This window comes from Alexandromys fortis, unplaced genomic scaffold, assembly GCF_014885135.2.
Source record: "Alexandromys fortis isolate MF-2015 unplaced genomic scaffold, M_Fortis_MF-2015_v1.1 scaffold_199, whole genome shotgun sequence".
NCBI lineage: Eukaryota > Metazoa > Chordata > Mammalia > Rodentia > Cricetidae > Alexandromys > Alexandromys fortis.
In genome coordinates, this window is record NW_026068074.1 from 2,391,724 (window position 1) to 2,418,260 (window position 26,537).

General features: G+C 53.6%; 1 protein-coding gene across 1 annotated transcript; it reads left to right on the top strand.

Annotated features, from left to right (window-relative positions):
- The first annotated feature begins 2,370 nt into the window (after positions 1 to 2,370).
- Sbk1 (SH3 domain binding kinase 1) lies at positions 2,371 to 25,875 on the top strand. The gene is made up of 4 exons (XM_050121591.1): positions 2,371 to 2,918; positions 19,213 to 19,445; positions 20,533 to 20,735; positions 21,137 to 25,875. Exons 2-4 carry the CDS (start codon positions 19,220 to 19,222, stop codon positions 21,950 to 21,952), a joined length of 1,245 nt encoding a protein of 414 aa, XP_049977548.1. The 5' UTR covers positions 2,371 to 2,918; positions 19,213 to 19,219; the 3' UTR covers positions 21,953 to 25,875.
- Positions 25,876 to 26,537: the final 662 nt, after the last annotated feature.

Sequence of the window (26,537 nt, forward strand, 5' to 3'; positions counted from 1 at the left end):
GCGGCACTGGGCCTGTCTTGGGCGTGTGCAACCTCAAAGTCCACCTCCAGTGACACACTTCCTCCAACAAGGCCGCACCTACCCTCACAAAACCTCACCTCCTAACAGTGCCTCCCTCTATGAGCCTATGGTGGCCTTTTTCATTCAAACCACCACGCAGGGTAAGGAAGGCAGGCTTTACCCTAGAGGGCCCAGGGAGTGCTGGCAAGTTCATTAAGGATGCAACCCAACCAAAACTGCATTCAACAGAGCTGGTGGCCACAAAAGATTTGGCTTCCAGAAAACCGGACTTAGGTAAAGGTTGGAGGAGGGTGGGCTAGGAATTAGACATAGTTGTGTTGAGAGTGTAGGTTGCCAAGCAAAAATCTGTGCATCAACTTTTTTTCTTCCAGTTCAGGGGATCCAGTCAAGGCCTTCCATATACATACAGGCAAACTCTCTCCTCCTGAGCCACATCTCCAGTTCCTGTAAAGCAATTCATGTAACTTAGGGGTGTGTGTGTGTGTGGTGTGGTGTGTGTGTGTAGTATGTGTGTGGTGTATATTGTGGTGTGTATGTGTGGTGTGTGTATGTGTGGTGTGTGTGTATGTGTGGTGTGTATGTGTGGTGTGTGTGTGGTGTGTGTATGTGTGGTGTATGTGTGTGTAATGTGTATGTGTAGTATGTGTTTATGTGTGTGGTGTGATGTGTGGTGTGTGTGTGGTGTGTATGTGTGTGTAATGTGTGTTGTGTGTGTAGTATGTGTCTGTGTGTGTGGTGTGATGTGTGGTGTGTGTGGTGTGTGTGTGTAATGTGTGTGTGTAGTATGTGTTTGTGTGTGTAGAGGCTAGAAGCTGACATTATCAGGTGTATTCTTCAATCACTCCCCAGCTTATTTTTTCGTGGGGGTATGTATGTGTAGTGTGCATGCATATGTGTGTTTGCATGTACACATGTGTGCATGTAGAGGCAGAGGTTAAGTGCACTATTTATTTCTCTTAGTTGTTCTCCACTTTTATGTACCAATGCCTAGACTCATACTTGAACCCAGAGCTCACCTATTGGGCTAGTCTTGCGAGTCAGCTTGCTCTGGAGATCCTGCCTGCCTCCCATGTGAGTTCTGAGCATCTGAACCCTGGTCTTTGGGCTTGCCAGAAACAATTTATTCAGGCTTCTCATTCATTTCCCCACCCCACCCCCACCCCAGACAGCGTCTTTCACTGAATCCGGAGCTCACTGATCAGACAGGCAGGCAGGCGGCTCCAGGGATCCACCTGTCTCTGCCTTCCTAGTATTGGAACTACAGTTGTCATGACACTGGGTTTCTGGCTTTTATGTGAGTGCGAGGACTGAACTCAAGTCCTCATGCTTGCCTGGCAAGCACTGTACCTAATAAGCCATCTCCCCTGGTCCATCTAAGGTTACTTAAGTTTGCAATACCCTGTGTTCTGAAAGTTCCAGAAGCAGACAGAGTGGTTGGGAAGAGGATGTTGGTTTTAGAAAACAATCTGATCAGTGATTAAAAGGAGGGGGAGATTCTGGGTGTGCTGGGGGCTTTTTCCATGAAGAAAACAGTGTGCTGCGGGGATGAGGCGCGGAAGAGAGACTGGGCCTCCGGAAGAACACGGTGTTCCCACTCCATCGCGATCGCTGCTTGTCCGCCCCACCTGCACCCAGGCTACCAATTTCCGGTTAATGAACAAAGCTCTTCGCACCCGGGTGTCTTCGCACAGCTGCTGCCTCAGCCCAGGAGCCCCCTTCCTTCTGTTCTGCTTAAGACACCTTAACTCCTCACTGATTCCTTACAGCAGGGCTCGCAGGTTCAGCCTGAGACATACACGGACCCGCAGACCCCAGGTCTCTGAGTAGCCTGGTAATTTTCTGAGGTCTCGTGGAGATCGGATGGATAGGTGGAAGGATGAATGGGCAGACAGGCGGGTGAACAGATGGACCGGTGGTTGAATGAGTGAGTGCATTCTGAATAGGAGAGCTCGGATATATTTTCCTTCTTGGGAACAAATCCAGGCTCCGCCCCACAAGCACAGGCTGGAAGAGTCTGGGACAGTCTGATCCCTCGGGGACCAAGCAGCTGGACCAGGTGACCCTCTGCGACTCCCCGGAGCCCTTTCTAACCTCGTTCTCGCCCCCTCCTGGGCTCTGACCTAGAAAAAGGAGCTTATGGCAGCTTCGGGCGGGCGTTAGGACCCGGCGCGGACGGCAAGCGGGCGGGGCATCACTTGGCTCCCGTGGCGCCCGCCGGGAGTGCGCGGCGGGAGTGCGCGTGCGCGGGGCGCGCACCCGGCGCGGCGGACAAAGGCGCGTGCAGCAGTGCGCGAGACGGAGGGCGGAGCGGCGGGCGGGCAGGTACGCGCCGGCGGGAGGCGGAGCCGCGAGGCCGCGATGGAGCGCAGCCCGGGCGGGCGCCGGCGCTGGAGCCCGAACACCGGGTGGAGCGGGAGCCGAAGCAGGAGCCGCAGCCTCAGCCCGCGCCAGGCCGGGGCAGGGGCCCGCAGGGCCGGGCTGCTCGCAGCGGCGGCGCCCGAGCCCCCCAGCGGCTGAGCCGTGACCTCCAGCCCCGCACGCGGTTACCGGGACCCAGCGCGCGGCGACCGCTCCAACCCGGGCCCCCTAAGAGCTGCTTGCTGCAACCGCACACCTCAAGACACAGAGCGACCCAGCTTCGGGGCGGTAGCCCTCCCTGCTGCTCCAGCACACAGGGTCCCCCAAACCTAGGACAGCGAGATCAGATCCTCTTGCTAACGAGAAGCCGCGGGCACCCCAAAGCCCCGGGACCTGGGCGACCGAGCCCCTAGCGACGCCCTCCGCGTCCCGGCTTATGGTGGTGGTGGTGGTGCCCTGAGCCCCTCTCGGGCCGGGCTGAAGAAGACCGACACGGCGCCCAGACCCCCTGCCGCGGCGTCCCCGCGGCCCCAGCCCAGGTAAGCGGGACCCAGGTGAGGGGCGGCAGGTGAGTAGCCACCGAGATCCCCAGAGCCCTGCAGGTGGGGAAGGAAGTAATGGGTGCGTGCTCCCCCTCCTCAGCGTCGCCATGGAGCCCAGGCTGAAGGACGTCTCTTTGTGTCTCGCTTGGAGGAGCCGCCCCCTCCTCCTCTCCCCTCCCCCACTCTCCACCCCCAACTCTGAGGTTTGGGCACAGCTTCGGACGCCCAGAGAGAGTAGTCGCTATGCCCTGGAGAGGGAGAAGAGGCTGGAGAGTCTCCTTTATAAATCGAGCTTGGAGCGTTAGACCCTAGGTCCTTGAAGAATAAAGAAATATAGATGTCCCAACCCCCAAAGGCCAGGGTGAGTTGTTAAGTGAGCCTCCCCAACCCCGAAAGAAAATTTGAGGCGCCCACAGGTGAGAGGTGCCTGCATTCTGCAGCTCTGGGTGACAGCTGGGGCTTTGGGTGTGTGCCTTTGTCTGAGAGGGCAAGGAAGGGGCGTGTTTGAGAGAATGAGCGGAGGAAAGCTCTTCTTTTCTCTGATTCCAATATCCCAACTCGGATCACAGTAGGGTTCTTTACCCGGGTCCCTCTTTTCCCTCTTTGTGCTTCCTGCAGAACAGGGAGAAGGCAAGCCCTCTCAAAGTGAGCAGCTAGTTTTTGGGTAGGGGAGGTACCCTAAGTGAAGAAGCCATTTCAGGTCAGGGCACCTTTCTGTCCCTCTTAAGTCCCAAGGACAGCAAACCTGAGTTCCTTCCCTTTTCCTAACCCCCCCCCCTCCCCAGAACACCTAGGGCCAAGTCCAGGACTGGAACACTGTGTCCTCTACAATGAAGGAGTGAGCCCGGGTTTTTTCTTAAGCTTCCAAAGCATCCACAATCAAGAGGCCCTCAACAAAGTCCTAAACCCCAAGACCCCGGGGAAGCTGGAAGACCCTGGGGGTGGGGTGTACCTTTGAATTCTGAATCAGAGACCTCAAGAAAGGGTAGGAAGTCTTTCTCAGTCTTCCACAGACATGCGCTGGTGCAGAGTCAGGTACTAGGTGAGTAGACAGGCTGGAGAAGGCAGGACCCTGGGCACAGAGCCCTCTAGAAGTTCCTTTGTTCAATTATCTATTCATTCATTGAAACCTCTGCTGTGTCTGAAGTTCCAGCCCTGGAATCGAGGCTTTCCCTCACCTCTTCCCGACTATCTGGCCTCACAGCCCTGGGCTGTTGTGTTTGCCCAGACCATGCTCTCAGGACTAACCTGCCCGGCCCTTGGCCCCATCCGTGAGACACCTGATACCCCATATCAGACTTGAACAGCTGATGCCTTCCCATCACCACTGCCTGGACTCCACCCTGCTGCCGGCTTTGCCCCACGAGTGAGGATGTAGCGTGGGTCAGCACTTCTGCAAACTCAAGGACGGTCAATGCCGTCACCCCCAGCAGAGGATGTGCGGAAACCAGTTGCCCCGAAGACTGGGTGACCTTGATCAAGCCTATGGCATTTGCCAGAGAGAATGGCAGTGAACCACATACTCTGCAGCCAGCATGGTGACTATAGATTGGAGGCAGACTGTCAGGAGCATCTGGGTGTGTCCTAACCATCTTGGAAGTATTCTGTGCAGTGGGTTGGAGCCCGGGGCTTTGTCATACACCCCACAGGCAAGGAAGTGGAAGCAGAGGCTGGTGAGCAGAGGTTCAAACAACTATGGCCAGAGAGAACCATTATGAGGCCAGCAGGGGACTGGTAGGAAGACTTTCTTTCCTCTCTAACCTGCAGTGGCTCCCCATTGAGTAGCCCTAATAAAGTAGCTTGGCAGCCCAACTTTCTGCAGCCTGCCCTAATTTATGTACCCCCACTACACTTGGTTCATCTCCACATCCAGAACCCCACTCTCGGGTGGCTTGGCGGCAGTTTCTACCTCTAACTCCTGTTTTGTTCTGGCTTGGACTGGCACATAGCAGAGAGCACAGTCTGATTGGCTGGTGGCTGAGCAGCCTAGACGACAGTGGCATATGTCTCCATGTGCTGTGAGACTGCACATCCAGGCTCAGCTTCAGGAGTCTGGGGCTGTCTTGTCCCGGCCACACCAACACTGTTGAGCCTACAGCCTGATGCCTTAGCATTGGGAAACTACAGCTTAGGGCCCCATTCTGCTGATCAGTGTATTTCACACGTCTGCATTTGTTGTTGGTGCTCAAAATGTTTTGGAAGATTTCACATTCAGATGCTGATTTTGGGATGCTCTTGAAAAAACAGGGGATGTGGCAGCTTCAGGCCCAGAGCCATCTTGTTTGGACAGGGCACATGCTCCTTCCCCCAGGTATCCCCAGGACTCCTGACCTGTTCTTTATTGATGTGACCTTACAGCCTTGCTGCTGACCTCCAGGTTTGCAGGGTGGAGTGGAAGCTGGGAAAACAATTGCTCAGTGGTGGCTGTTGTGTGCCCCTAAGACCTAACAGTCTCTCACCTCATTCTGTGTGGCAGACCCTGGCCTTGGCCCATTTCTGACCTTAGTTCAGCCTACACAGGAGTCTTCCTGTCGTATAGATAAGCAGCTAAGGGCATCCCAGCCCAGGGGGAGTGCGGAGTTGGTGCTCTCCACATGGCACTCTGCCATCTCTCTTGACCTCAGGCTACAGCAGGCTTCCGACCAGGAGATTGGCATACCTTCCAAAGCCAAGGTCGGTGGCTGGGGCCTGGTGCTGGCCTCTGGCTCTGGCCCAGTTATTTGGCAATCAGTTTCATGTTAAGGGAATGTGAGAAGCCGGGAGAGGCAAGGTTACTTTGTTTTGTTTGCTGGTTTGGGAATGGAACCCCTGCATATGGCAGGCTTGAGCAGCATCCTTTGCCCAGTGTTCAAGCCCCCACCCGGTCACCAACAAAACACAGAACTCCATCCTGGAAAGCCAGAGAAGAGAAAGCTTGGAGGGCCTTCACTTCAGTCCTCTCTACACAGATGGGTAAACTGAGGTCAACAGCAGGTTGTCGGACTTGGCCTAGCTTCCTTTGGGGGCTGCTGTAGAGAGTGTAGGGCTTGGAGCAGGGAGTCATTCAAGGCAGTAGTTGGCAGAGCTGAAGAGCTCTGAGACGTAGAGCAGAGAGGATTCATAGCCCAGCCCTGGAGCCCTGTAAAAGTCAGGTGTGTAGGGTTAGCTCAGACTCGGCCACCTCATTTTCCTTTTTCTCATCCCTGCCACTCCTAGCTCCTCCCCCACCCGAGAAGCCATGTCATTAATGCCAGGCTTGGAGGAAAGCGGTGGAGCCATTTTCACTGTCAGCCTGCAGTTCCAGGCTGTGGAGAGATTTTCTTTGTGCCCCTAGACTAACCCTGCATTGAACCCATGGCAGGATTTGAGCCCGGCCCTGTGTTCACCAAGGGGTTGGGTTGAACTGGCACCAGCTGCCTGTCCAGTAATCAGTCTGACCTTAGGCTTGTTGGGACCTGTGTTTGCTGACTGCAGAGGGGTGCTCGGAGCTCCCGGCGGACAAGGTGGTCGGAAAGGCCTGGAAGCCTGGAGCCAGGCAGGCGAGCTTCAGCTCTACCCGCCTTGGTCTTCTCCCACTCCCTGCTGCCATATGCAGAGGAGCGGATCCCAGTCAGGGGACCTGCTGTGGCTTCCCACTGCCTAGCACTCATTCCCTGCAGCTTGAACAGCCGCAAGAGGGTTCTAGAATATACCAGGGTCTTCTGGGCTTCCAGATGGTAGACTGGGCAGGGCTGTGCATCATAGAACCACCTCTTCCCCTTGTCAGACCAGAGAGAATGACCCCATAGTGGCTGTATAACTCCGCCCACCTCAGTGCAGCTCCTGCTGTCTGTCAGCTTCCTCCTTGGCTGGAGGGGTTGCTGCCCTTGCTCCCCCTGGAATAGGACTCTGATTACACCAGGGCTGTCACTACCCTGGGTGGCTGCCAGTTCTGACCCAGGCATTAGGGCTGCTTAGTTTTCAAAAGTACTCTGGGTCTAGCTGTGTGGCCTCGGGCAAGGCGCCCTCTCTGTGCCTCAGAACTCTCTTCTGTAAGAAAGGATCCTAGCGCTTGTCCAGCAGGGCTCTTAGGGGGGCTAAGGAAATGGGTGTTTGTGAAGTGCTATGAATAGCAACTGGTGTACCCCAAAGGTTTGTCTGTAATGTAGTCCTCAAAGGCAATGAGCGGAAAGGGAAATGGGCTCTGACCAGGCATGGTGGTACACAGCTTTGTTTGCTGTACTTGAGAGACAGAAGCAGGCAGATCTCTAAATTTGAGGCTAGCCTGGTCTAATCCAGTCGAAACTACATAGTAAGACCCTGTCTAAAAAAAGAAGGAAATTGGGCTCTGAAGTGAGGCACTTTCCCCAAGGCTCTTGGTCTTGGGGTTCAGGCAAGATTCTGGTCACTTTTCTCTCAAACACACAGCCTGAGGCTTGGTGGAGCTGAAATTCTCTAGGACGTCACCTGGGCACCAGCCTGTTCCAGGCTCAGGTCAGGGCCACATGCTATGCCTCACTCTCTGGGAACAAGGCTTGGCCTCTTTGAGGACTTCTCAGGCTCCTGAGAGGGAAAGCCACTTCCCTGGGGTGTCTTCCGAGTTCCTCCCAGACAGTGACCACCCTCCCTCACTTCCTCCTGACTCAGCTTGCTAATCAATTAGCCCTCAGCACCTGCACTCTGGGCCTCTGCTGTGTCCTCTGCTGTCCCAGCGCAGTGTCCCCAGGCCTCGGTTCCTCGCTGAGGGCTGTGCTGCCATGCTTGGCAGCATCTTCTCCTCTCCTCCCTGGCGTTTCCCTCAGGATAACACCTTGTCTGACATGCGTCTGTTTCTCCGTCGGTGCCTGTGTGCTGCACGGCACAGTGCAAGTTTCTTCAAGCCTGTGCTGCAGGACTCCCGGGTACCCTCAGATCCAGGGGCAGCGCACAGCACACAGTAGGTGCACAGCTTGTCATCTCTAAGCCGCTACTGGCTGTGTGACCCAGGACATAACCACTTAATCTTTGTCTTTGAGCCTTAGTTTCCCTGGCTGTAAAGACATAAATAGCTCCTCCCAAGGGTATTTGAGGTTTAAATGAGTCAGTGTGTCTAAAGCAGTTTTAAGTGGCTTCTAAGTGGCGGCTTTTGTAAATACTGCTTGAACCATTTTCTACCCGTTTTCCTTCTACTGTTGGAGCCCTGGGCATGTTAGACAGGTGCTCTGCCACTGAACCGAATCTTCAGCTCTTACACCCATCTGCTGGAGGAAATTGAAACTCAGGGGACAGATAGCTTGCACAGGACCCTCTGATAGGAATAGTAGTGAACACCTGAGCCTTCGTGTAGGCCATTATTCTGGCTGCAGGCTTGTTTTTCCCTCTCCCTCTGTAGTTGAGGGCAGAAGACCTGGGGTTGGGGAGGAGCCCAGGTCCCTAGAGAGCCTCTGCGCAACCAACCATCTCATGCTTGTTCACTGGGGGGAACCTAGCCAAGGTCACTGGCCCATCAGCCGATGGTCAATGGCCTCTGTGCCCTGTGAGTCCTGAGTGCCACATTGCCTGCATCTTCTAGGTGCAAAGCCTAGAAGCCTCTTTGAGGGCCCTACTCCTTGGGGCTTGAGGCTCCTGTCTTCCAAAGGACCAGAGAGGCTAGACAACCTATCTGGTAACAGAGTCAGCGACTTCAGTAGCGACCGAGAATGTGCCTAGGGAAGGTTGGGCTGCCGGTAGAAGAGAGGGAGGCAGATGCTAAGTCAGTCTTGGAGCACCACAGCATAGTGATGTGCAGGTGGCTCTGGTGGCAAGGATGGTGAGGAAGCTGTGTCTCGTGGCTTGACCTGGCGACACTCCTAAGTCTCCACTTTCTGGATTTGGCACCTGGGGAGGGTGAGCCTGGTAATCACAGACTTTTCTAGCTGCGGCTGGTTCGGGAGTAAGATTTAGCAGAAAGATGGCCTCTGTGTGTGGATCAGGACAAGTTTTCCTGCACAGTCAGCAGGAGAACTAGGCTCCAGGTCCTGCCATCTGGCCAGTTCCTACCAAGTATCTGCTTCATGCCAGGCATGTGAGAACTACCTTTTGAGTTCTCACTGTAGCATACTGTGTCCACTGGGCATCTCAGCCTTGTTCCTGCTGATGCGCAAACTGAGTTATCAGTAGAGGGCACACCCTACCCAGGGTCATGTTGCTAAGAAGGGACAGTGCCTTGCACCCTGAAGGGGACTGAAGTGAATGTCCTCTTCTTCCTTCTGCTTTTTTGACCAGAATGCAGTATTTAATGAATTACGTATTATTGTCAAAGGACTGAGACAATTCAGGCATGGTGGGTGTATGTCTGTCTGTACACACAGCACTCAGGAAGAGGCAAGAAGATTTTGAGTTTGAGGTCAGCTTGGGCTGTTTAGCAGCAAGACCCTGACCCAAAAAGTAAGACAAAGGAGAGGACTTGTTAGAATCCTGGTTTCCTAGTGGGCCTGACCCACAAGTGCTGGGTGTAGAAACAGGCATGTGCCATGATGATGTTCTCAGCAGTAAGCAGAAGAGTCAGAGTGCAAGCAGATGTGGTTCTGGGTAAGCCAGCATGGAGCATAGCGACAGCCTTCAGGGAGAACATCTGGCCATCCTCTGACGGTACCTGCCACCTAGCCCCACCCAGCCTTTTCTTTCTGCTCCCCAGACCATGCAGGGTTGTGCTTGGTAAGGTTTCATCCTTCCTCACTTAGTCCCCACCTTCCAAGAGATCCAGTTGTTCATCCAAAAGATGTTTACTAAGCACCTGATTTGTACCAGGTACCATGCCAGCTCCCGGGGACTCCACAATGAATAAGGCCAGCCACAAAATCCCTGCCCTCTGGGTGCTTTAGTTCAAGTGGGAGAAAGACACAGCTAATAGATGTCATCATAGTCAGTAAATTATGTAATGCATTCCAAAGGTGCTACGTTCTAGTGGGGAGAACTAGAACAAGGTGCGGGGGAAGGAAGGGCGGGCGGGATGTGGCCCTGGTTCGGAAGGTGTCATCCAAGCAGAACACTGAGGGAAGAACCACGTGGGCACAGAGGGAAGAGTTGTCCGGGCAGAAGGAACAGCCCCAGGCTGGAATATGACTGCCTGCGAACAGTAGGGAAACCTGGGTGGGGGTGGGGCACAGAAGCAAGTCACAGGGGACATGGCCAGTGGAAAGACTGGAATGAGGCAGGGACTAGTGGACGGAGTGGAAATGGGGACGACACTCTGAATGCTGTCTCTGGAATAGATGGTAGCTTGGCACATTGGCACACATCTGCAATTCTAGTTATTGTGGAGGCTGAGACAGGAGGACTGGAAGTTGGAAGCCAGTTTGGGTCAAGGTCAAGCACTGCTACTAATATGTGACATCTGGAGTTACTCAATGTAAGTGCACACAAATGAGAAACCTGTTTCATTTTCCCCTTGTCAAAGAAACACTAACCATCTGACAAGCGATCTGGAGGCCCAGAGAGCTCAGGGGAGCTGGTGGCCACTGCTATGTTCTCCCAGAAGCAGCCTCCAACAACATAACAACTTGGTCCCCCACTTTCTGCAAAAATTCCAAACCCACTTACCCTTTAACTTGCAAGCTTATTTCTAGAAGCTACTATATAGATACACTTGTATCCATTGAGTGTCAAATTGCTTCTGTACAAGGCCACTTACTTACAACAGTAGTAGAAAGCTAGGCACATCTTGGGTGTGTCTACTGTGAGAGTTTTGGGCATTGGCACTGGAGACCCAGCTCTGTAGTTTTCTCATCCCTGGCTGCGCCCCCCCCCCTCTGCTGTCCCACTATCCCCACTCTTCCTCTAGTAGGCACTTCCCTGGGTGCTGTCCAGGTCTGTGGTGCTGAAGATATGTTGGAAAACCTAGTACCCAGAGCTGAATGAAGACTTAAGAATAAAGAAGAGGATGTAGAACCCAAGAAGCTAAGGATTTGGTCCTGGTCCTGAACTGATGGGCTGCATGACTTTGGGCAGGCCCCCTGACCCTCAGCTATGAAAAAGGAGTTGCTGCAGAGATTAAGTGGCAGAATAAGTGGCAATTTTTAGCACTTCACTTTAGAGAGAGTAAAGCAGCGGTTTAGCTTGGATCGTGGAATGATTATGCCTGGTACTCCTGCTTCCTGGATGGATGGTTTTACTATAATGATACGACCAATCTGGACCTAGTGGTATATGCTTACCCTCCTAGCTACTTGGGAGGCTGAGGCAGGAGGGTCAAAAGCTTGAGGATAGACTGGGCTACGTAGCAAGACTCTTGTTTCAGAATGAAAAGGACTGGGGATACAACACTTCCCTAGGCTCAATCCCAAGCATCAGACACAGAAGGAAAAAAACAACCACACCCATGCCCCAGTTTCTTCATTTGTAAATTGGAGACAGTAATAGTCCCCATGCTATGGGGCAGTATAAGGGGTCGATGGTCCGTAGGTATCAGCTCATTATTGTCACTTTCTGTTGGCACCTCCACCCTGAGACTGGTAGAAGGCCATAGCGCTTCATCCCTAAGGACATCCTAGCTTCTAACCCAGCCCGCCACTGACCTAACTGTATGGCTGAGAGCAGGTGCAGTGCCCCTGGCCATCAGTCTGTCCATCTGCAGGATGGGGCCAACAGTCCTTCATGTGGTGGTAGGGAAATAGCTGTGCCTGCAGGGTCACATTCAGGAAAGCCAAGATATAAAAAGTTACAACTTCCCAAACACGAAGGAATTATTCACCCGTATTTGTCACCCCCTGGCTCGGTGCTGGGAATAGCAAGATGATTAAGGCAGGGGCTGGCTTTCAAGGAGCTCGTGGCTTTCTCGCTGGGTTTTAGGTACACTTGTCTGGAGACTAGCTTGAGAGTTATATAAACCCAATCAACTGGCTTAATTAAGCCAGAACAGAAACCCACTGATTCATGAAATAAATGTCCAGGAGTAGAGTGGCCTCAGGCATGCTTCGTCAGCACATCTCTTCTGCTTCCTTGTCAGGCAGGTTTCCCCCTTTGGTGTGGCCAGCCAGCTCCCAGCAGCTGTACCCCTGTGTCCTCTGGTTCCATGGCACACCCAGAGTGGAGGATGCTGGTTCTCCAGAGCTCCAGCAGAAGTCCCAGGGCGTGGCTGCAGCAGGTCACCTTTGGGTACATGTCCACCTTGTGGTAGATAGATTAATTGACCCATGGGTCGGGCAAGCCTGCCCCTAACAGTATAGAAAGCACCCTTGTGAACACATGGGCAGAGGGTGGGGCCGCTACCCAAAGAAAGGGGAACTGATGCTGAGCAAGGAAATGGCACATGGTTATTCAAGGAGCCACAGCAACTCTGCAAAGGCCAAGTATGGTGTTGCACACCTGGAATCCTCGCACATGGGAGGCGGAGACAGGAGAATGGTGAATTCAGTGCCACCCTGGCAGGACCACGTCTCAAATAACAGTCAAATGACCTTTGCAGCTGTGTGAGCAAGGCAAGGATTGAGTCAAATCTGACTTTTAGTCTGGCTGGGGTGGAGTGTGGGACAAAGTGCAATGACAGACATGTGAGAAAATGTCACAGGTCTGTTACCTTGTGTGTGGTAACAAGTGCAGGATAGGAAAAAAAGAAAAAGCAGTTTATCTGACCTCAGCCTGGGCTGAAGTGTAGAGAGCTGGCTTCCTCATGAAAGCCAGGGCTATGTACCTGCAGCTCCCTTGCCTTCCACTTATGGCGGGGGAAGGGGTCACTGTGCTGCCCTCCACTCGGCTCTGAAATTCCACCACATTCTATTTTTTTTCACAGGGACTTTGAGTAATCATATCCAGAGTATCCTACAGTTGGGAATTCTTGTAGGCCAGGCTTTTGTTAAGACTCGCTTGGAGTTTGCTCTTGCCAGGGACACAGTGAAGGTCCAGGACCTAAGTGAGGGGACCTGAACATAGGACCCTAGTATAAGGCTTGGCTAGAGCCAGGCATTGTGGCTCCTGTACTCTCAGCTCTTAGAAGTCAGGAGCAAGGAAACCACAGGTTCTAGACCAACCTGGACTGCACACCAAGTTCCAGGGCAAGAAAACAAAGAAGGCCTGGCTGGAATCCTTAGGTTCTACTCTCCCCTCACACTACCCTCCCCCCACATACACACGCAGGTAGGCGCTAACCTCTGCTGCACACCAGGGATGGAGGATACACTCTTCTGTACCACATCTGCCTGTGTCTGCCTTGAAAAGTCTCACAGGACAGGAGCCTCAGATCTGAAGCCAGCTCTGCCTAATGCCATTTTGAGTCCACGGATGCCCCCATATCTGTTCTGGTTTGCTTAGTTCTGCTGCCACCGAGGACCTCTGGCTAGGTGGTTTATAATAAGCAGAGCTGTATATCAGTTCTAGACGCTAGGATGTCAAGGTCAAGGGGCATTCTGCCGTAGAAGGTGGGAGGGAGACAGGGAAAGGTCAGGATGAGCCCTTGGAAGGACCCAGCCTCTAAACAACCTCCAAGGTCTGTCGCTTTTAAAGATCATACGTATTAGTGTTGGTGCATATGAATGTGTACATGGCACATGTGTAGGGGGTGGGCATCCGTGTGCTACAACATGAATGAGGGTCAGATGACAACTTGTGAGGTCAGTTCTCTCCTACTGTAAAGAGTATTCTGGGCATCAAACTCTGGTCACCACTGAGCCATCTCACCTGCCCTGCCCAGGTCTCATCCTCCTCACAGAGATCCACCTCCCTCTGCCTCCCAGTGCTGGAATTAAAGGTGTATGCCCCAGCATCTGGCCAGGTCTCGCCTCTTAATACTGTTCAAATGGCTGTTAGGACTGAGCATGACGGCACAGGCCTGTAATCCCAACATCCAGGAAGCTGAGGAGGAGGAGCAATAGTTTGAGGCCAGCCTGGGCTATGCAGGACACTATCTCAGAAGAACAAGGAGAAGGGGGCACTTAGGTGTTACTATGTGGCTCGGAAGTGATATTTCTATAAAGTGAGGATGTAGCAGCCATGTCACTTGCTGCGATGGTTCCTTGACTTAAATCTAGCACACAGAGCATAGGGCACCCAGAACGGAGTAGATGCTCAATAAACACAGTGCCATTATTCTCCCACAAGGCAAGACGAGGCAAGCTCTCTTCTCTGCAGATGGGTCACGCTCCACCCACTCCTGTGGTTGCATCTTTGTCCTTGGTCTCTGGTCACCATTCTGGGGAACCTGGCTGTGTTCCAGGCAGGTGCAAAGCATAGTTCTGCTTCCTGGCTCCATACCCTTTGACTGAGACTAGCTGCTCACAGTAGCTGCTGTGACAAGCCGTGCCTCAGGGTTGGAGCACACTAGAAGCTCACAGAACAATACAGGGTGAGTAATCTTTACCCCCTTCCTTGGAAACTCGAGCTGCTGCACCTCCATTGTGCCTCTACCACGTTTGAGGGTTTGGGGGTCCTCTGTTCAAGCCAGCATCCAGGAGGCTTCTGCAACTGGAAAAAGTCCTGAGCTGGCAATAGCACACGTCACTTGTGTTCCCATCCCAGTGGGGGAAGCCAGCCACATGGCCACATGAAGGAAGCTGACAAGTGTGGTGACTTTGTACTGTAGAAGAGGAGACTTTGCTAGCAGCTGGCTGACTGCCATAGCCACAGACGAGTCAGAAGACTCTTGAGCCGCTAGTATTATTATCTGTAGAGCAGAAAACATCACTCGATAGTGGCAGTGGCTGCTTGGGTCTGTAAGTTTACCCAGGCCACTAAGGTGTTCATGGGTATATAAGTCACATGGCAAGTAAGCTGCTTCTGTACAACACAGGCAGCTCCTTGCCCTCTCCTCAAGGTGTTGCGAGGACTCAGGAAAAATTTGCCAAACTGGTGCCATTGTGTGTGTGTGTGTGTGTCTGTGTGTTTGTGCGTTTGGATGTCTCTGTGTGAGCGTGTTTGTATGTCTGTATGTGTGCATACATTTATGGCTTGTGTGTGTTTGTCTCTGCTTATGGTAAGGAATGAGAGTTCCAAAGCACTGTGCTGGGTGTAGCATCACAGGGTGGCGCCCAACCCAGGCTGCCTGCCAACAGGAAGTGGTAGGCGGTTCAGTCTTGCTTCTCACTTGGGAAACCCTCCCCCATTATGGTGGCCTTCCAGCATGTGGCGGAGCCAAGACTGCCATCCCAGCACACTAGGCTGCCCATCTCCGTCTCCTGGAGTATATACATATCAGATGGCCAGGACAGCAGCCCGCCTGGTGGCTGGGGAAAGCTCCAGATGAGTCTCAGGGCGAGTAGGGGACACACCCTGGAAGTGCACCACCCGAAGGGTCTCTTGGGGCAGCAGTCACCCAGAGTGTGGGTGGATGTCCTGCCAAGCAGGGAGGAAACAGAGGTCAGCAGAAACCTGCTTCCTGGTGCTGGCGGCTCAGAGGTATAGAGGCTATAGCTAAGTGCATTCGAGGGGACGTGTGTCAGCACCTGGAGGACAGTGTTAGCCTGATGTTAGGTGTGTCTTTATCTTCCCAGCCACTCAGGAGCTAGGCACGTCGTGCTGCACTCGGTCTCAAGTTGTCAGTGTACCAGGAGCCACGTGACATCACTGTGAGGAACGAACCGTGGCACCAGACAGCCAACAGGAACTGTTAGGATTATATGGGTATGCTTGGCTGAGACTCCACCCCGCTACTGCAGGATCTGGGTGTATTGTTCCCAACACTTGTCTTGGGAGAGAACTGATTTAAAGGATGGAATTTGGATCCAGTTCCAATGCTAGCTGTGTGACTGTGGGCAAGCCACTCCGTGGTTATGCATCTTTTCATCATACAGTAGCAGCACTGCACTATGGAGTTAGGACTAGCTGGGTCCTTACGACAGGCTTGCTGCAGTCGGTACAGATTGGTTAAGGTTTTTTGTTTGTTTGTTAGGTTGGTTGGTTTTGCTTTGTTGGGATTTTTGTTTTGTTTTGTTTTGTTTTGTTTTAATTTTCAACAGAGTTTCTCTGTGTAGCCCTGGCTGTCCTGGAACTCGGCTCTGTAGCCTGGGCTGGCCACAAACTCACAGAGATCCACCTGCCTCTGCCTCTTGAGTGCTGGGATTTAAGGCATGCCACCACTGCCCGGCATTTTGTTTTCTTTAACGTATGGATGTGTAAACTGAAGCCCAGGGCTGTCTATAGGTCACCCAACTGAAATGGCTCACAGTAGGATCAAGGCCATGACTGTTCTAGGCTCATGCCATCTCTGTTGCTCCCTCCTGTGTGTCTGTCATGTTTGGTGACTGGGTCAGAGGCGGTATGTACCTGAGGGATTAGCACCGCAGCAGGGAGAGGTGTGGATTCATACACTGCTTCTTGCCAACACCTTGTGGAGAACATGACGGTGGGAAAGAATGGCTGGGTATCCCCAGAACTTACCCAGTAGATTTAGGGAGTGATACAGAGAGGATGGATTGGTCTGGCCTCTGGCTTGTTGACAGGTGGGCACAGTTGAGACATTTTCCCTAACATGCCCAGCAGGGAACACACAGATAGAAGCTCTTCCAGGACCAGTATGCCAGGGCAGCAGAGGTTCATAGAGGAAAGGGACCCAAGGACTGTAGCACTATGGAGGTCAGGCAGGGAGACAGGAAGTGGAAAGTAAAGGTTGCTTAGGAACACTGGCCTGACTAGCAGCCTCTAAATTTTGCAGAGGCAGTGTGGGGTGGTGGTCGGAACTGGCTTGAGTGTCCAGGGACAGTTGTGAGGCCCACAAGGAGGCACCCTTGGGCCTGGGTATGGAAGGAATAAAACCTCTTGCAGCTGCCAGCGTCTCAGAGGACGCAGAAGCAGTGTAAGGGGACTGAACAGGGCTGATGCTCTAAGTGGGAGTTGCAACATGAGAGTACATAGGCCTACACATCAGGCTGTCTGTCTCCATCTCCAGGAGTGTGCACATGTCAGATGACCAGCCCAGCATCTCCCTGGGGAGCGGGGAAGGCTCCAGATTAAGGGGACTGTGTACTTACCAGAAACCCTTAGGAAAAACCACACACTGTCCTTGAATGGCTAGGGACAGTGGCCTGAGAACACCCTCAAAATTGGTGGTCCTTCCCTTTTGAGAGGAAGCCGACCATGGGTACTAACTTGTCCTCCTCAGATAGTTGGTGGACATTTGACAGAGCTCATGGTCCCAGAAGCCCTGAAGCTGAGGGAAACGCCCCTCCCCCTTCCCAGCTCCCTAGTATGGTCCAGTCATGGCTGTGACAGAATCCTAGCCTGGGACGTTGTGGACATTGGGGAAGCAGAACTGGTTCTTCCGCCATGTCTGGCGGGTTTATGCAAACATCACCATGCCACAGACTAGACTCTCAGGGTGATGCTGAGATGCTGTGGCATCTCAGCTAGAGTCAAAATAAAACTCAGCAAAATGCTGAAGCTGGGGGCGGGAGAACGGGGTCTATGAACAGAGCGCGTTCATGAATGGAGAGAGCAGGAGCCTGGGGAAGCAGAAGAAGTGGGAGGGGGGGGGCTCTCTCATCCCAGCCATTGCTGAGGATGGCACAGATGGAGCTCCGCCTATGTCTGGTGGGAGGCCAGGAAGTTCCCTCCTGATGTTCCTCCTCTCTGTGTGAAGTGGGAGGCTGGGTCGTGCCAGGAAGGAAGGGAAGGCAGGGGAAAGGGTCTGACCTGGAAGGGAGTGGCTGGCCAGAGCTTATGGGGTGCTCCCAGCACCCCCAGCTTCCTGCTCGGAATTGTAGTCCTTGTCCAAAAAGAGTGAACGCACAAATGAGCATGGGCTTATGGCCCTGACAGCCCTGAAGCCAAGGAGAAGCCGCACCATCCTTACCTATCACCTCACAGAGCCTGTCTGGGGCTGTGACTGGAGACTTGGCAAGGCACACACTTACAGAGTACTTGCTGTGCCCCAGGTGCTTCGTGCCTATTTAACCTTACAATGGCTCATGGGAAGTGGGCTCTGTTACTAAATCTTCTAGATGAGGAAACAGGTACAGATATAACCTGTCCAACTAGTAAGTGACATTTGGTCTCCGAACCCAGCCTGAGTGGCTTGGATGGAGCTCTTTGCTGTGTCCTTCAGGGAGCAGAGGACTCAGAATAGCTGTGATGTGGGTTGAGAGGCCCAAGGGGAGTGCATGAGAGGCAGCCGACGGCAGGCCTGAATGCTGACCTCCAGCCCAGCCGATACACTCATGTGCATGCACCCAGCCTGCCCAGCGCCCCTGGGAGAGGCTCTGCTCCTAGCACACATGCACCCCATAGCTAAGAAGGGAAGGTTCTGGACGGTTGCCTGGAAGATAAGGATTGAGATAGAGCAGGCTTAGAGGAACAAAAGGAAACTGTTGGAGTGACAGATATGCTCGTTATGTTGATTGCAATGATGGCTTCATGAATATTCATTTGTTCAAACTCATCAAATCGTGTTTTAAATATGTAGTTTATCATATACCAAGCAAACCTCAGTAAAACTGCGGAAAAATGGAGCAAATCATAATAAAGTGGGAAACAGAAATGAGGGCCCCAAGTTGGGTATTGGTTTCACCATCACAGTCAGTCTCCAGCCTCTGATTCCACCTCACGTGGTGCTCAGTACCCCCAACAGCAGCAGGGCCGTTCAAGGATGATAGTCTGTGTGGAAACATCCAGTAGCCACGAGGGGCATATCCATGAAGACCAGCCCAGCTGTGGGCATAATGGGGCGGAGGGAAAGCAGGATTGCTGTGGGATAGGCCCCAAGACCGTAGGTATCGTATGCACCAGAGGGCAATGTGTTACGACCGTGTGGCCACAGGAGCACTCTCCTGCCTGTGTGGGGCGAGATGGTGTGGCTGAGGTTTGGTATGGCAGAGGCTGCCATTAACTGACCCCAGTTCATGCTACTGAGCCCACCCTGCATCTGACTGTAAAATGCCATTTGTGTGTTTGCTGTGTTTGCCATCCATGTTTCTGACGCATAAACCCACGAGGGCAAAGGTTCTCATGCAGCCACACAGGGCTGGGGTCCCCAAAGGCTCTGATACACACCTGGCTAACAGGTGCCTCATCGTCACTGTGACTGAGGCTAGGACTGTGCTCAGTGACAGGTCACATGCTTAACATGTGTAAATTCTAGATTTGACCCCCTCCAGCACCGCCCACAACAGAAACCCAAAACTTGTGAATGGGAGCATATGTGTGGCTGCTGCTGTGTGACAAACCTGTGCTTGCTGGGCACTGTGTGGGTTAGAGCGTGTAGAGCGCGAGACGAATGGGTCTGTGACCTAACGAGGGACAGTGGTTATCTCCAGAAACTCCGGGAGTGGTGACAGGATTCACGATGCTTAGCTTTCCTGTGGCCCGGCTGGGAAGTTCCTAGGTGCTGGGGAAGCAGGAGGGAGATGAAGCAGGGGCTTGCTTGTCACTCACATGCCGTACCTCACAACAGGGAGAAGATGAACATGGGCTGCCCAGAGCCTGATCCGCTCCGCTCCCTGCCTTGCTGCGGGCCGGGGGCCGCCCCTGTACCAGGTGCCGGAGTGCCCCTCCTCACAGAAGACATGCAAGCACTGACGCTACGCACACTGACTGCCAGTGACGTTACCAAGCACTACGAGCTCGTCCGGGAGCTGGGCAAAGGGACCTATGGGAAGGTTGACCTGGTGGCTTACAAGGGCACAGGTGAGTGTGATTGATAATGTGGCAGGGTATTAAGGTTGGAGTGGGGACATGCCTGGATAGAGGGCCAGCAAGGCTGCAGAGCAGATAGTCATATGGAAAGGGATACACTGCACAGTAAGTAGGCGTTAGCAAAGGGCCCACACTGAGGGGCTAGGCTATTTGGGGGCCATCTGGGTGCCTTTGAGACAGATGTGCCCAGGGACAGGACACTGCTAGAAATTGTGATTGGAGAGCATTGGCGACACCTAGGGAACTGGACAGAGGTGAGGACAGGTCCTTGGGAACGGGACTCATTAGGTAGAAGCGTGGGAAAATGTTCCTATGGGTTGGTCTGGACACGTTTCTCCGATAAAGACACATGTCCTGATGTTCAGCCAGCCAACCAAGGCCATGGAGCTACTGTGTGTTTGAGCTGGGATGGCACTCTACTTTCCAGGGCAGGAGGAGCCTGTGGGACAGCTATGGGAGCAGGAAAACACTTGTATGGGGGCACGTTATTGCTTTCTGTGTGACCCTGGGCAATGCAACCCGGTTCCTCTATTTAGGAAAGAAGGGAACCGATGCTGACCTTATTGGGTCATTGGTAGTGTGGAAGGTGAACGTGAAGTGTTGATGGCAGGGCCTATGATGTGTAGCATTCTGTTGCTTTTGCATAGCTGCACGCCCAGCAGGCTGCACGTGCATGCCCAGTTTGGGGAACCAGTGTCCTACAGGGGCTTCTCTTACGCACCCATTGGCTAATATTTGCTGAGTACCTGTTGTGTGGCAAATTCTGGAGACACCAGTACAAGGCAGGTTTCTGTGCCTCAGGGAGCCAAGGTTATTAGCTGGGGAGACAAATATGACAGATGAGTAGACAGTAGGTCAGGAAAATGGCTTGGGGCAGGAGGCAATAAGTGTTCCTGGCTGCAACGTAGACGACTCAGGTCAGCCTTATCTGCTGGGTGGACCTAGGTGTTAACTGTGCCGCGAGGACATCATGCTGACCAGGTCCACTAGCCGAATTGCGGGGACAGATTGTACAGCTAGATGTGGGGGTTTATCTGTGAGGGAGAGGGTCTCACTGTCGTTGCTGTGGCCCTGCCAGGCACCAAAATGGCCCTGAAATTTGTGAATAAGAGCAAGACAAAGCTGAAGAACTTCCTGCGTGAAGTGAGCATCACCAACAGCCTGTCATCCAGCCCCTTCATCATCAAGGTCTTTGACGTGGTCTTCGAGACTGAGGAATGCTATGTCTTTGCCCAGGAGTACGCGCCTGCTGGGGACCTGTTTGACATCATCCCTCCCCAGGTAATTTCAGTTAGTGTCGGAGAGAGGAGAGATGGCCTTTGGGGCTGCTAGAGTATGAAATCCTGGAAGGAGTTGGACTGGTTGATGAACCAGAAAGCAGGATGTGGTAGCGCATGCCTGTAATCCCAACTGAGGCCCCAGAGAAGGTAACCCTGGAGCAAGTGGAGGGGGTTCTGGTACTTGGTTTGGAGCTTTCCACTTGTTAAGGGTTGGGGTCAAGACACCTAGCAAAGGAACAGGAGGGGTATCCTGCCAGGCTGGGAGGAGGACAAGCAAATAGGTATCAGGATCAAGGCAGGCCCAGAGTTGTGGCCCCCAAGGTGACAGGACCTAAAAGAAGGAACTGGGGTGAGGGCAGGCGTACCTGGCTACCCCTGAGCAGCTCTTCCTGTCCCCCGCAGGTGGGGCTCCCCGAGGACACGGTGAAGCGCTGTGTGCAGCAGCTGGGGCTGGCGCTGGACTTCATGCACAGCAGACAGCTAGTGCACCGCGACATCAAACCCGAGAACGTGCTGCTGTTTGACCGTGAGTGCCGCCGTGTGAAGCTGGCGGACTTCGGCATGACGCGGCGCGTGGGCTGCCGTGTGAAGCGTGTGAGCGGCACTATACCCTACACAGCGCCCGAGGTGTGCCAGGCGGGCCGTGCCGATGGCTTCGCAGTGGACACAGGCGTAGATGTGTGGGCGTTCGGAGTGCTTATCTTCTGCGTGCTCACCGGCAACTTCCCGTGGGAGGCTGCGTCGGGCGCCGATGCCTTCTTCGAGGAGTTCGTGCGCTGGCAGCGGGGCCGCCTGCCGGGGCTGCCTTCGCAGTGGCGCCGCTTCACCGAGCCCGCACTGCGCATGTTCCAGCGGCTGCTGGCTCTGGAGCCCGAGCGTCGCGGGCCCGCCAAGGAGGTATTCCGCTTCCTCAAACACGAGCTCACATCTGAGCTTCGGAGGCGGCCTTCGCACCGTGCACGCAAACCTCCTGGGGACCGCCTGCCTGGGCCCCTGCGCCTCGAGGCTCCTGCACCGCTCAAGCGCACAGTGCTCACCGAGAGTGGCAGCGGTTCACGGTCCTCGCCGCCCAGCGTGGTGCCCGTTCCGGTGCCCGTGCCCGTGCCCGTGCCCGAGGCTGGTCTGGCTCCGTCCGCTCCCCCAGGCAGGACCGACGGCCGTGCGGACAAGAGCAAAGGGCAGGTGGTGCTGGCCACGGCCATCGAGATCTGCGTCTGAGCTGCTAGGAGCAGCGCAGCCGCTGCGGGGGAAGCAGCGTATGCTCCAACCCGTACTGGGGACAGGGAGCAGCCACAGCGCGGTGGGAGGGAGTAGTGTAGACTAGGAGGCCCAGACACCCGGGTCGGTGGTGGGCTGGTGACATAGCTAGCGGATGACCATGTGTGTGGCCGGCCTCAGCCCAGAGGAGCCGAGGCCCCTGACAAAGGCTGGGAGCTTGTGGGCCAGACTGAGCTCTGGAACCTGGACACTCCTGGCGCTTCACACCCCTTGGCAGATCACCCTACAATCTTCCATCCAAACCTGGGCACAGAAAGGGGCCTTTGGTGTTGGGCAGAGATGAGCACGAGACCCTTAGAAACTGGCTGGGAACAGGCACTGGGTTAACAACAGTGGTGCCCAGGCGGTCAGAGGGAGAGGCCAAGCCCCCTAAATGTAGCAAAAGTTGTGTGCAGGAACGGACCCGAATACTAGAGATGCCCCCTCACCTCTTCCTGCTGATGGGTACTTACATCCCAGGAGGGAGAGCCATTACTGCAGCCACAAGGCCATTGGGAACAGAGTTCCAGTAGGTACCCCTCCCGAGAGTATAGGGGAACAGATGGCAGGAGAACGGAGGCTTGGCACTCCTGTGTCTCTAGGGTAAGGGGTGCGTTCACAGCCCAGCTGCTCCTTCCCTGGGCACTCAGCAAGCAGGGAAACAGTTGCGCCAGTTATTCCTGGGGTTTGTCAATCACGTGTGCGAGCCTCACGGTTCTAGGGCAGTACCCTTGCAGGGGAGGAGCGCATCCGTGGATGGGACAGGAAGTCGTTGAAGTCAGAGTGAGTGTGATGTGTGTCTGGTGACTCTGAGGGTCTGGACACCTCACCAGGCAGCTGCCAAGAGCCAGGCCTGTGTTTTACCACACTCCTCAGGGAATCCCAGGAGACACCTGCTGTTGGCTCAGGTTCTTCAGCAGCAAAACAGGATCTCACCTTGCCCCTGCTCTCCTTTGGGACTCCTCAATGTGGAGGCTTAAGGAACCCCTGCAATAACCTCAGCCCAGGGAGGCTGTACCTTCTGCCTGGCACCACCCAACTGACCAGCCTGGGTTGCCTCTCCTAGGGTCCCTCCAAAAGTTCTGGGTCATTCTAGGAGGTTCCATAGTGGGGCTGGCTGGCTAGCTGCAAGGGGCACCAACCACCCCTCAGCCTGAAGCCCCCACCTCTCTACACAACCCCTTGCTCCCACCACAAAGGGCTATAGGTCTCCCTGCCCTGCCTGAGTCCAGTTTACAAACTGTGGTTGCTCCAGGGCCTGGTCCCACTTTTCCTGGGGTGCCACCACTTCCCTAGTGGACACAGGGCCCACATGCCAGGTAAGTAGCAAACCCCTCCTCCTGCCAAGAGCCGAATCTCAGAAGGCCCCCATCACTGCCCTGGCCCACTTGGGGCCACTAGGCCCTCCTTCCCAGCCGCTACTTCTCCTCTTGCCTTAGGCCTCTCCATCCTGATCTGCAATAACAAGGAAGCGAGATTCCACAGTAGACATCCCGTGTCCCATGTGCGCCCTCTCTCTGTTGAGATCCTGTGTGGGAGGCCTCTCCCTTGTAGTATCTCCCTTGTAGTATCTGGTAGTCCTCAGAAGAGACTTTAGGTACGTAGCCCAGCCCCATCCTTCAGAGGCAGCAACCAGCCTGACCCTGAACCGGACTCAGGCTGGGTCAGGCTCCACTCCTGCTGCCACCACTGGTACTGTCTCTGTCTGTTGGGTTGGGACCCTTTGCCCCTTAGGAGAGGTGTTGGTTACAGATGTTTACCTCAGTTTGTCACTGTTGAAGAAACAAAATAATAATAATAATAGCAAAAAATTAACATTGTAGACATGGAGACTTAGAAGACAAAACCCACAGGAGAAACCTCCCCCTTTGCAGTTTTTCTGTGAAGGTATAGTTTGTTCATGTACGCACACGTATGTGTGTGTCTCTGTCTCACCCCAGGGCAGGCCAGATCACCTATTGACACCTGTCCCAGCCTGTGTGTCCCTCACACTGCCCCTGTCCTTTGGTGCTTCCCAGGGGCCCCTTGAACTGGCTTGTGGGGTGTAGGGGAGCTTCCTGGATAGGAAGTGGGGCCTTCAGTTAGCTAGAGGTCTCCCACCAGATCCTGTGAGTAGAGGGCCCCAGGCTGTGTGATGCTCCCTGAGCCCACAGCACAGTGCTGGTGGTTGGCATCTGTCCAAGTCTGGGGCAGGGCCTGGGTTGAACCCAAGCCCTTGAGCCTCGCGCTCCTGTCTTGCCTCCCCTACCCCATGTCTTTGTAAATACTCTGGCATCCTTTGGCCCTGAGGAGGTTTTTAAATGTGTTATTTACTTCTCTAACTATGACAATTGCTATAAAATAAAAATTTAGAAAAATGATTGTTTCAGCTGCAGGTTGGGAGGGGTACGCAGGTCTTCCTGCCGCGGCTTACTGGCAGGCTCCGAGGTAGCGTCTGCAGTGGCCAGACCATGAAGGGGGAGCATGCACATGGACTTTCTGGGGGAGGGGCAGAGAATGGTCCTGGCTTGGACTTCAGCTTCAGCTTAGACTCCTTCAGCCTGGGCCAAAATGAAAGTTTATGGTCACCACTCTTGACAGTATTTAGCGTGCACTTTCGGTACAAAAGTGAGTTGTACAAACAGCACAGCACTCAGCAGTGACTGTCTAATGATGGAAGCTTGTCGCTTCCAGAAGGCCAGGTTTGGAGATGGCAGGGAAAGCTCTGGAAAGACAAGCCAGAAAAGTCTAAGTTAACTGGGCAAGGGCACAGTGGGGCACTAGTGGTCTCGGAGCCAAGTAAACGTTGTGATGATTCAGAGGGGGGCTGTAGGGAAGTACGCGGGTAACATTTATCAATTACCTACTAAGTCAGCAGAGCATTGAGTCTGCCCCTCCACGCCCAATCCTATCAAGAATTGAGCACCTAACATACCCTCCACACCCACCTTTCCATGCAGCACCCCTTCCCTTTCAACAGCTCTGCTAGTCTCCCAGCAACTCTGGGGTACCCTCGGGTTCTCGCACCTGGAACCCTCTTTCCTACTAAAAGATCCATTGCTTTGTTAAGTCCTAAGTAGCACCCCGGGTCAAAGCTGAGGTCCCTGGAGTGGGCTTCCAGCCTCCTCCCCCTAACTCTACTGGTACTGCTTGCTCTTCCAGGGACACCCAGCATGCTCACACACTAGGACTTTTAACTTCCCTCTGATCTCCCAGACCTCCCCAGGCCCTTCCTGCCTTCCCTTCTTCAGACCCTTGCTGGGACCCGAAGAAAAGTCTCCATCAAGCAGAAGGACAGTGCTTCCTTGCAACCAGCACACTGCTTCTCATCCCTGTCTCCTGGCTGGACTGTAAATTCCATAGAGTGGAGACAGGAGAGGGCAAGCTGCTACTTCTCACACTGTCTCTTCCGTGTCCTACAGGGCACATTAAGAAAACCACGTCACAGTTTGTCAAATTCATGAACGAACATCCAAGACTATTTTAGGGGTTGAGGACCGACAAATATGCAAGACAACAATACCTAGCTCATCCTTTGAAGTTCAATTTCTAAAACAAAATATTTGACAGGTTACGTAATTGTTTATGAACTGGGAGAGGGGAGAGGAAAAAAAAACCCACTCCGAGCAGATCAGAGGTGAGGACTCTTACCCGACATTAAATAAAACAGTTATTTCAGAGTGCCTGTCCCTTCTCTGAAATGGAGGGCGGAGGAAAGTCTGCAAATGCAAACAGCAGGCTGACACAGCTTGGTTTACCACCTCCCGGGTCGTCGGAGGAGAATGTCAATATTTACCACCAGGGGGCGTGAACCTCCTGCTGTGAAATCTGACACTTGCAGCCTCTGGAGATAAAAACCATTGTCTGCCATGGGTGCCAATGTTTAGTCATAAAGAATCCAGCATCACTACTTGCTACCAAAGGATCCGGCTGTCCCCACACAGCCCCTGAGATGTTCACTTTGGGGTCTTAGTGTCCCTTCCTGTCCAGATTCTAGACTACCTCGGTATCCAAAGTTCTGATTGGACCAATGAGATGACTCACATGGTGAGAGTACCTTACCACCATGAGGTGGATCCCCGGGACACACATGGTAGAGGAGAGATCTGGGTCCTGTAAGCTGTCTTTTGTTTTGTTTGTTTGGATTGGTTTGGGTTTTTTGTTTATATTTTGGTTTGGTTTTGGTTTTTGAAGACAGGGTTTCTCTGTGTATCCTCCGCTGTCCTGGAAGTGGCTCTGTAGACCAGGCTGGCCTTGAACTCACGGAGATCCACCTACCTCTGTCTCCCGAGTGCTGGGCTTAAAGGTGTGCGCCACCATACCACATGTGAGTTGTCTTTTGATCTCCATATTACCCCTGTAGTCCACATGTGTCCCCACTCCAATAAATAAATATAGTTTAGGTTTTTTTTTAAAGTTCCAGTTGACATTGAACTTCAGAAGTAAGTTCCTTTTTTGCACAAAATGCTTCCTGAGTCCTATGTAAAGTTTCCCAACTCCTTGCCTGTCCCTGATATCAACACAAAGGATATTGGAAGGAGCAGTTTCAGAAGCAAGCTTGAAGGTC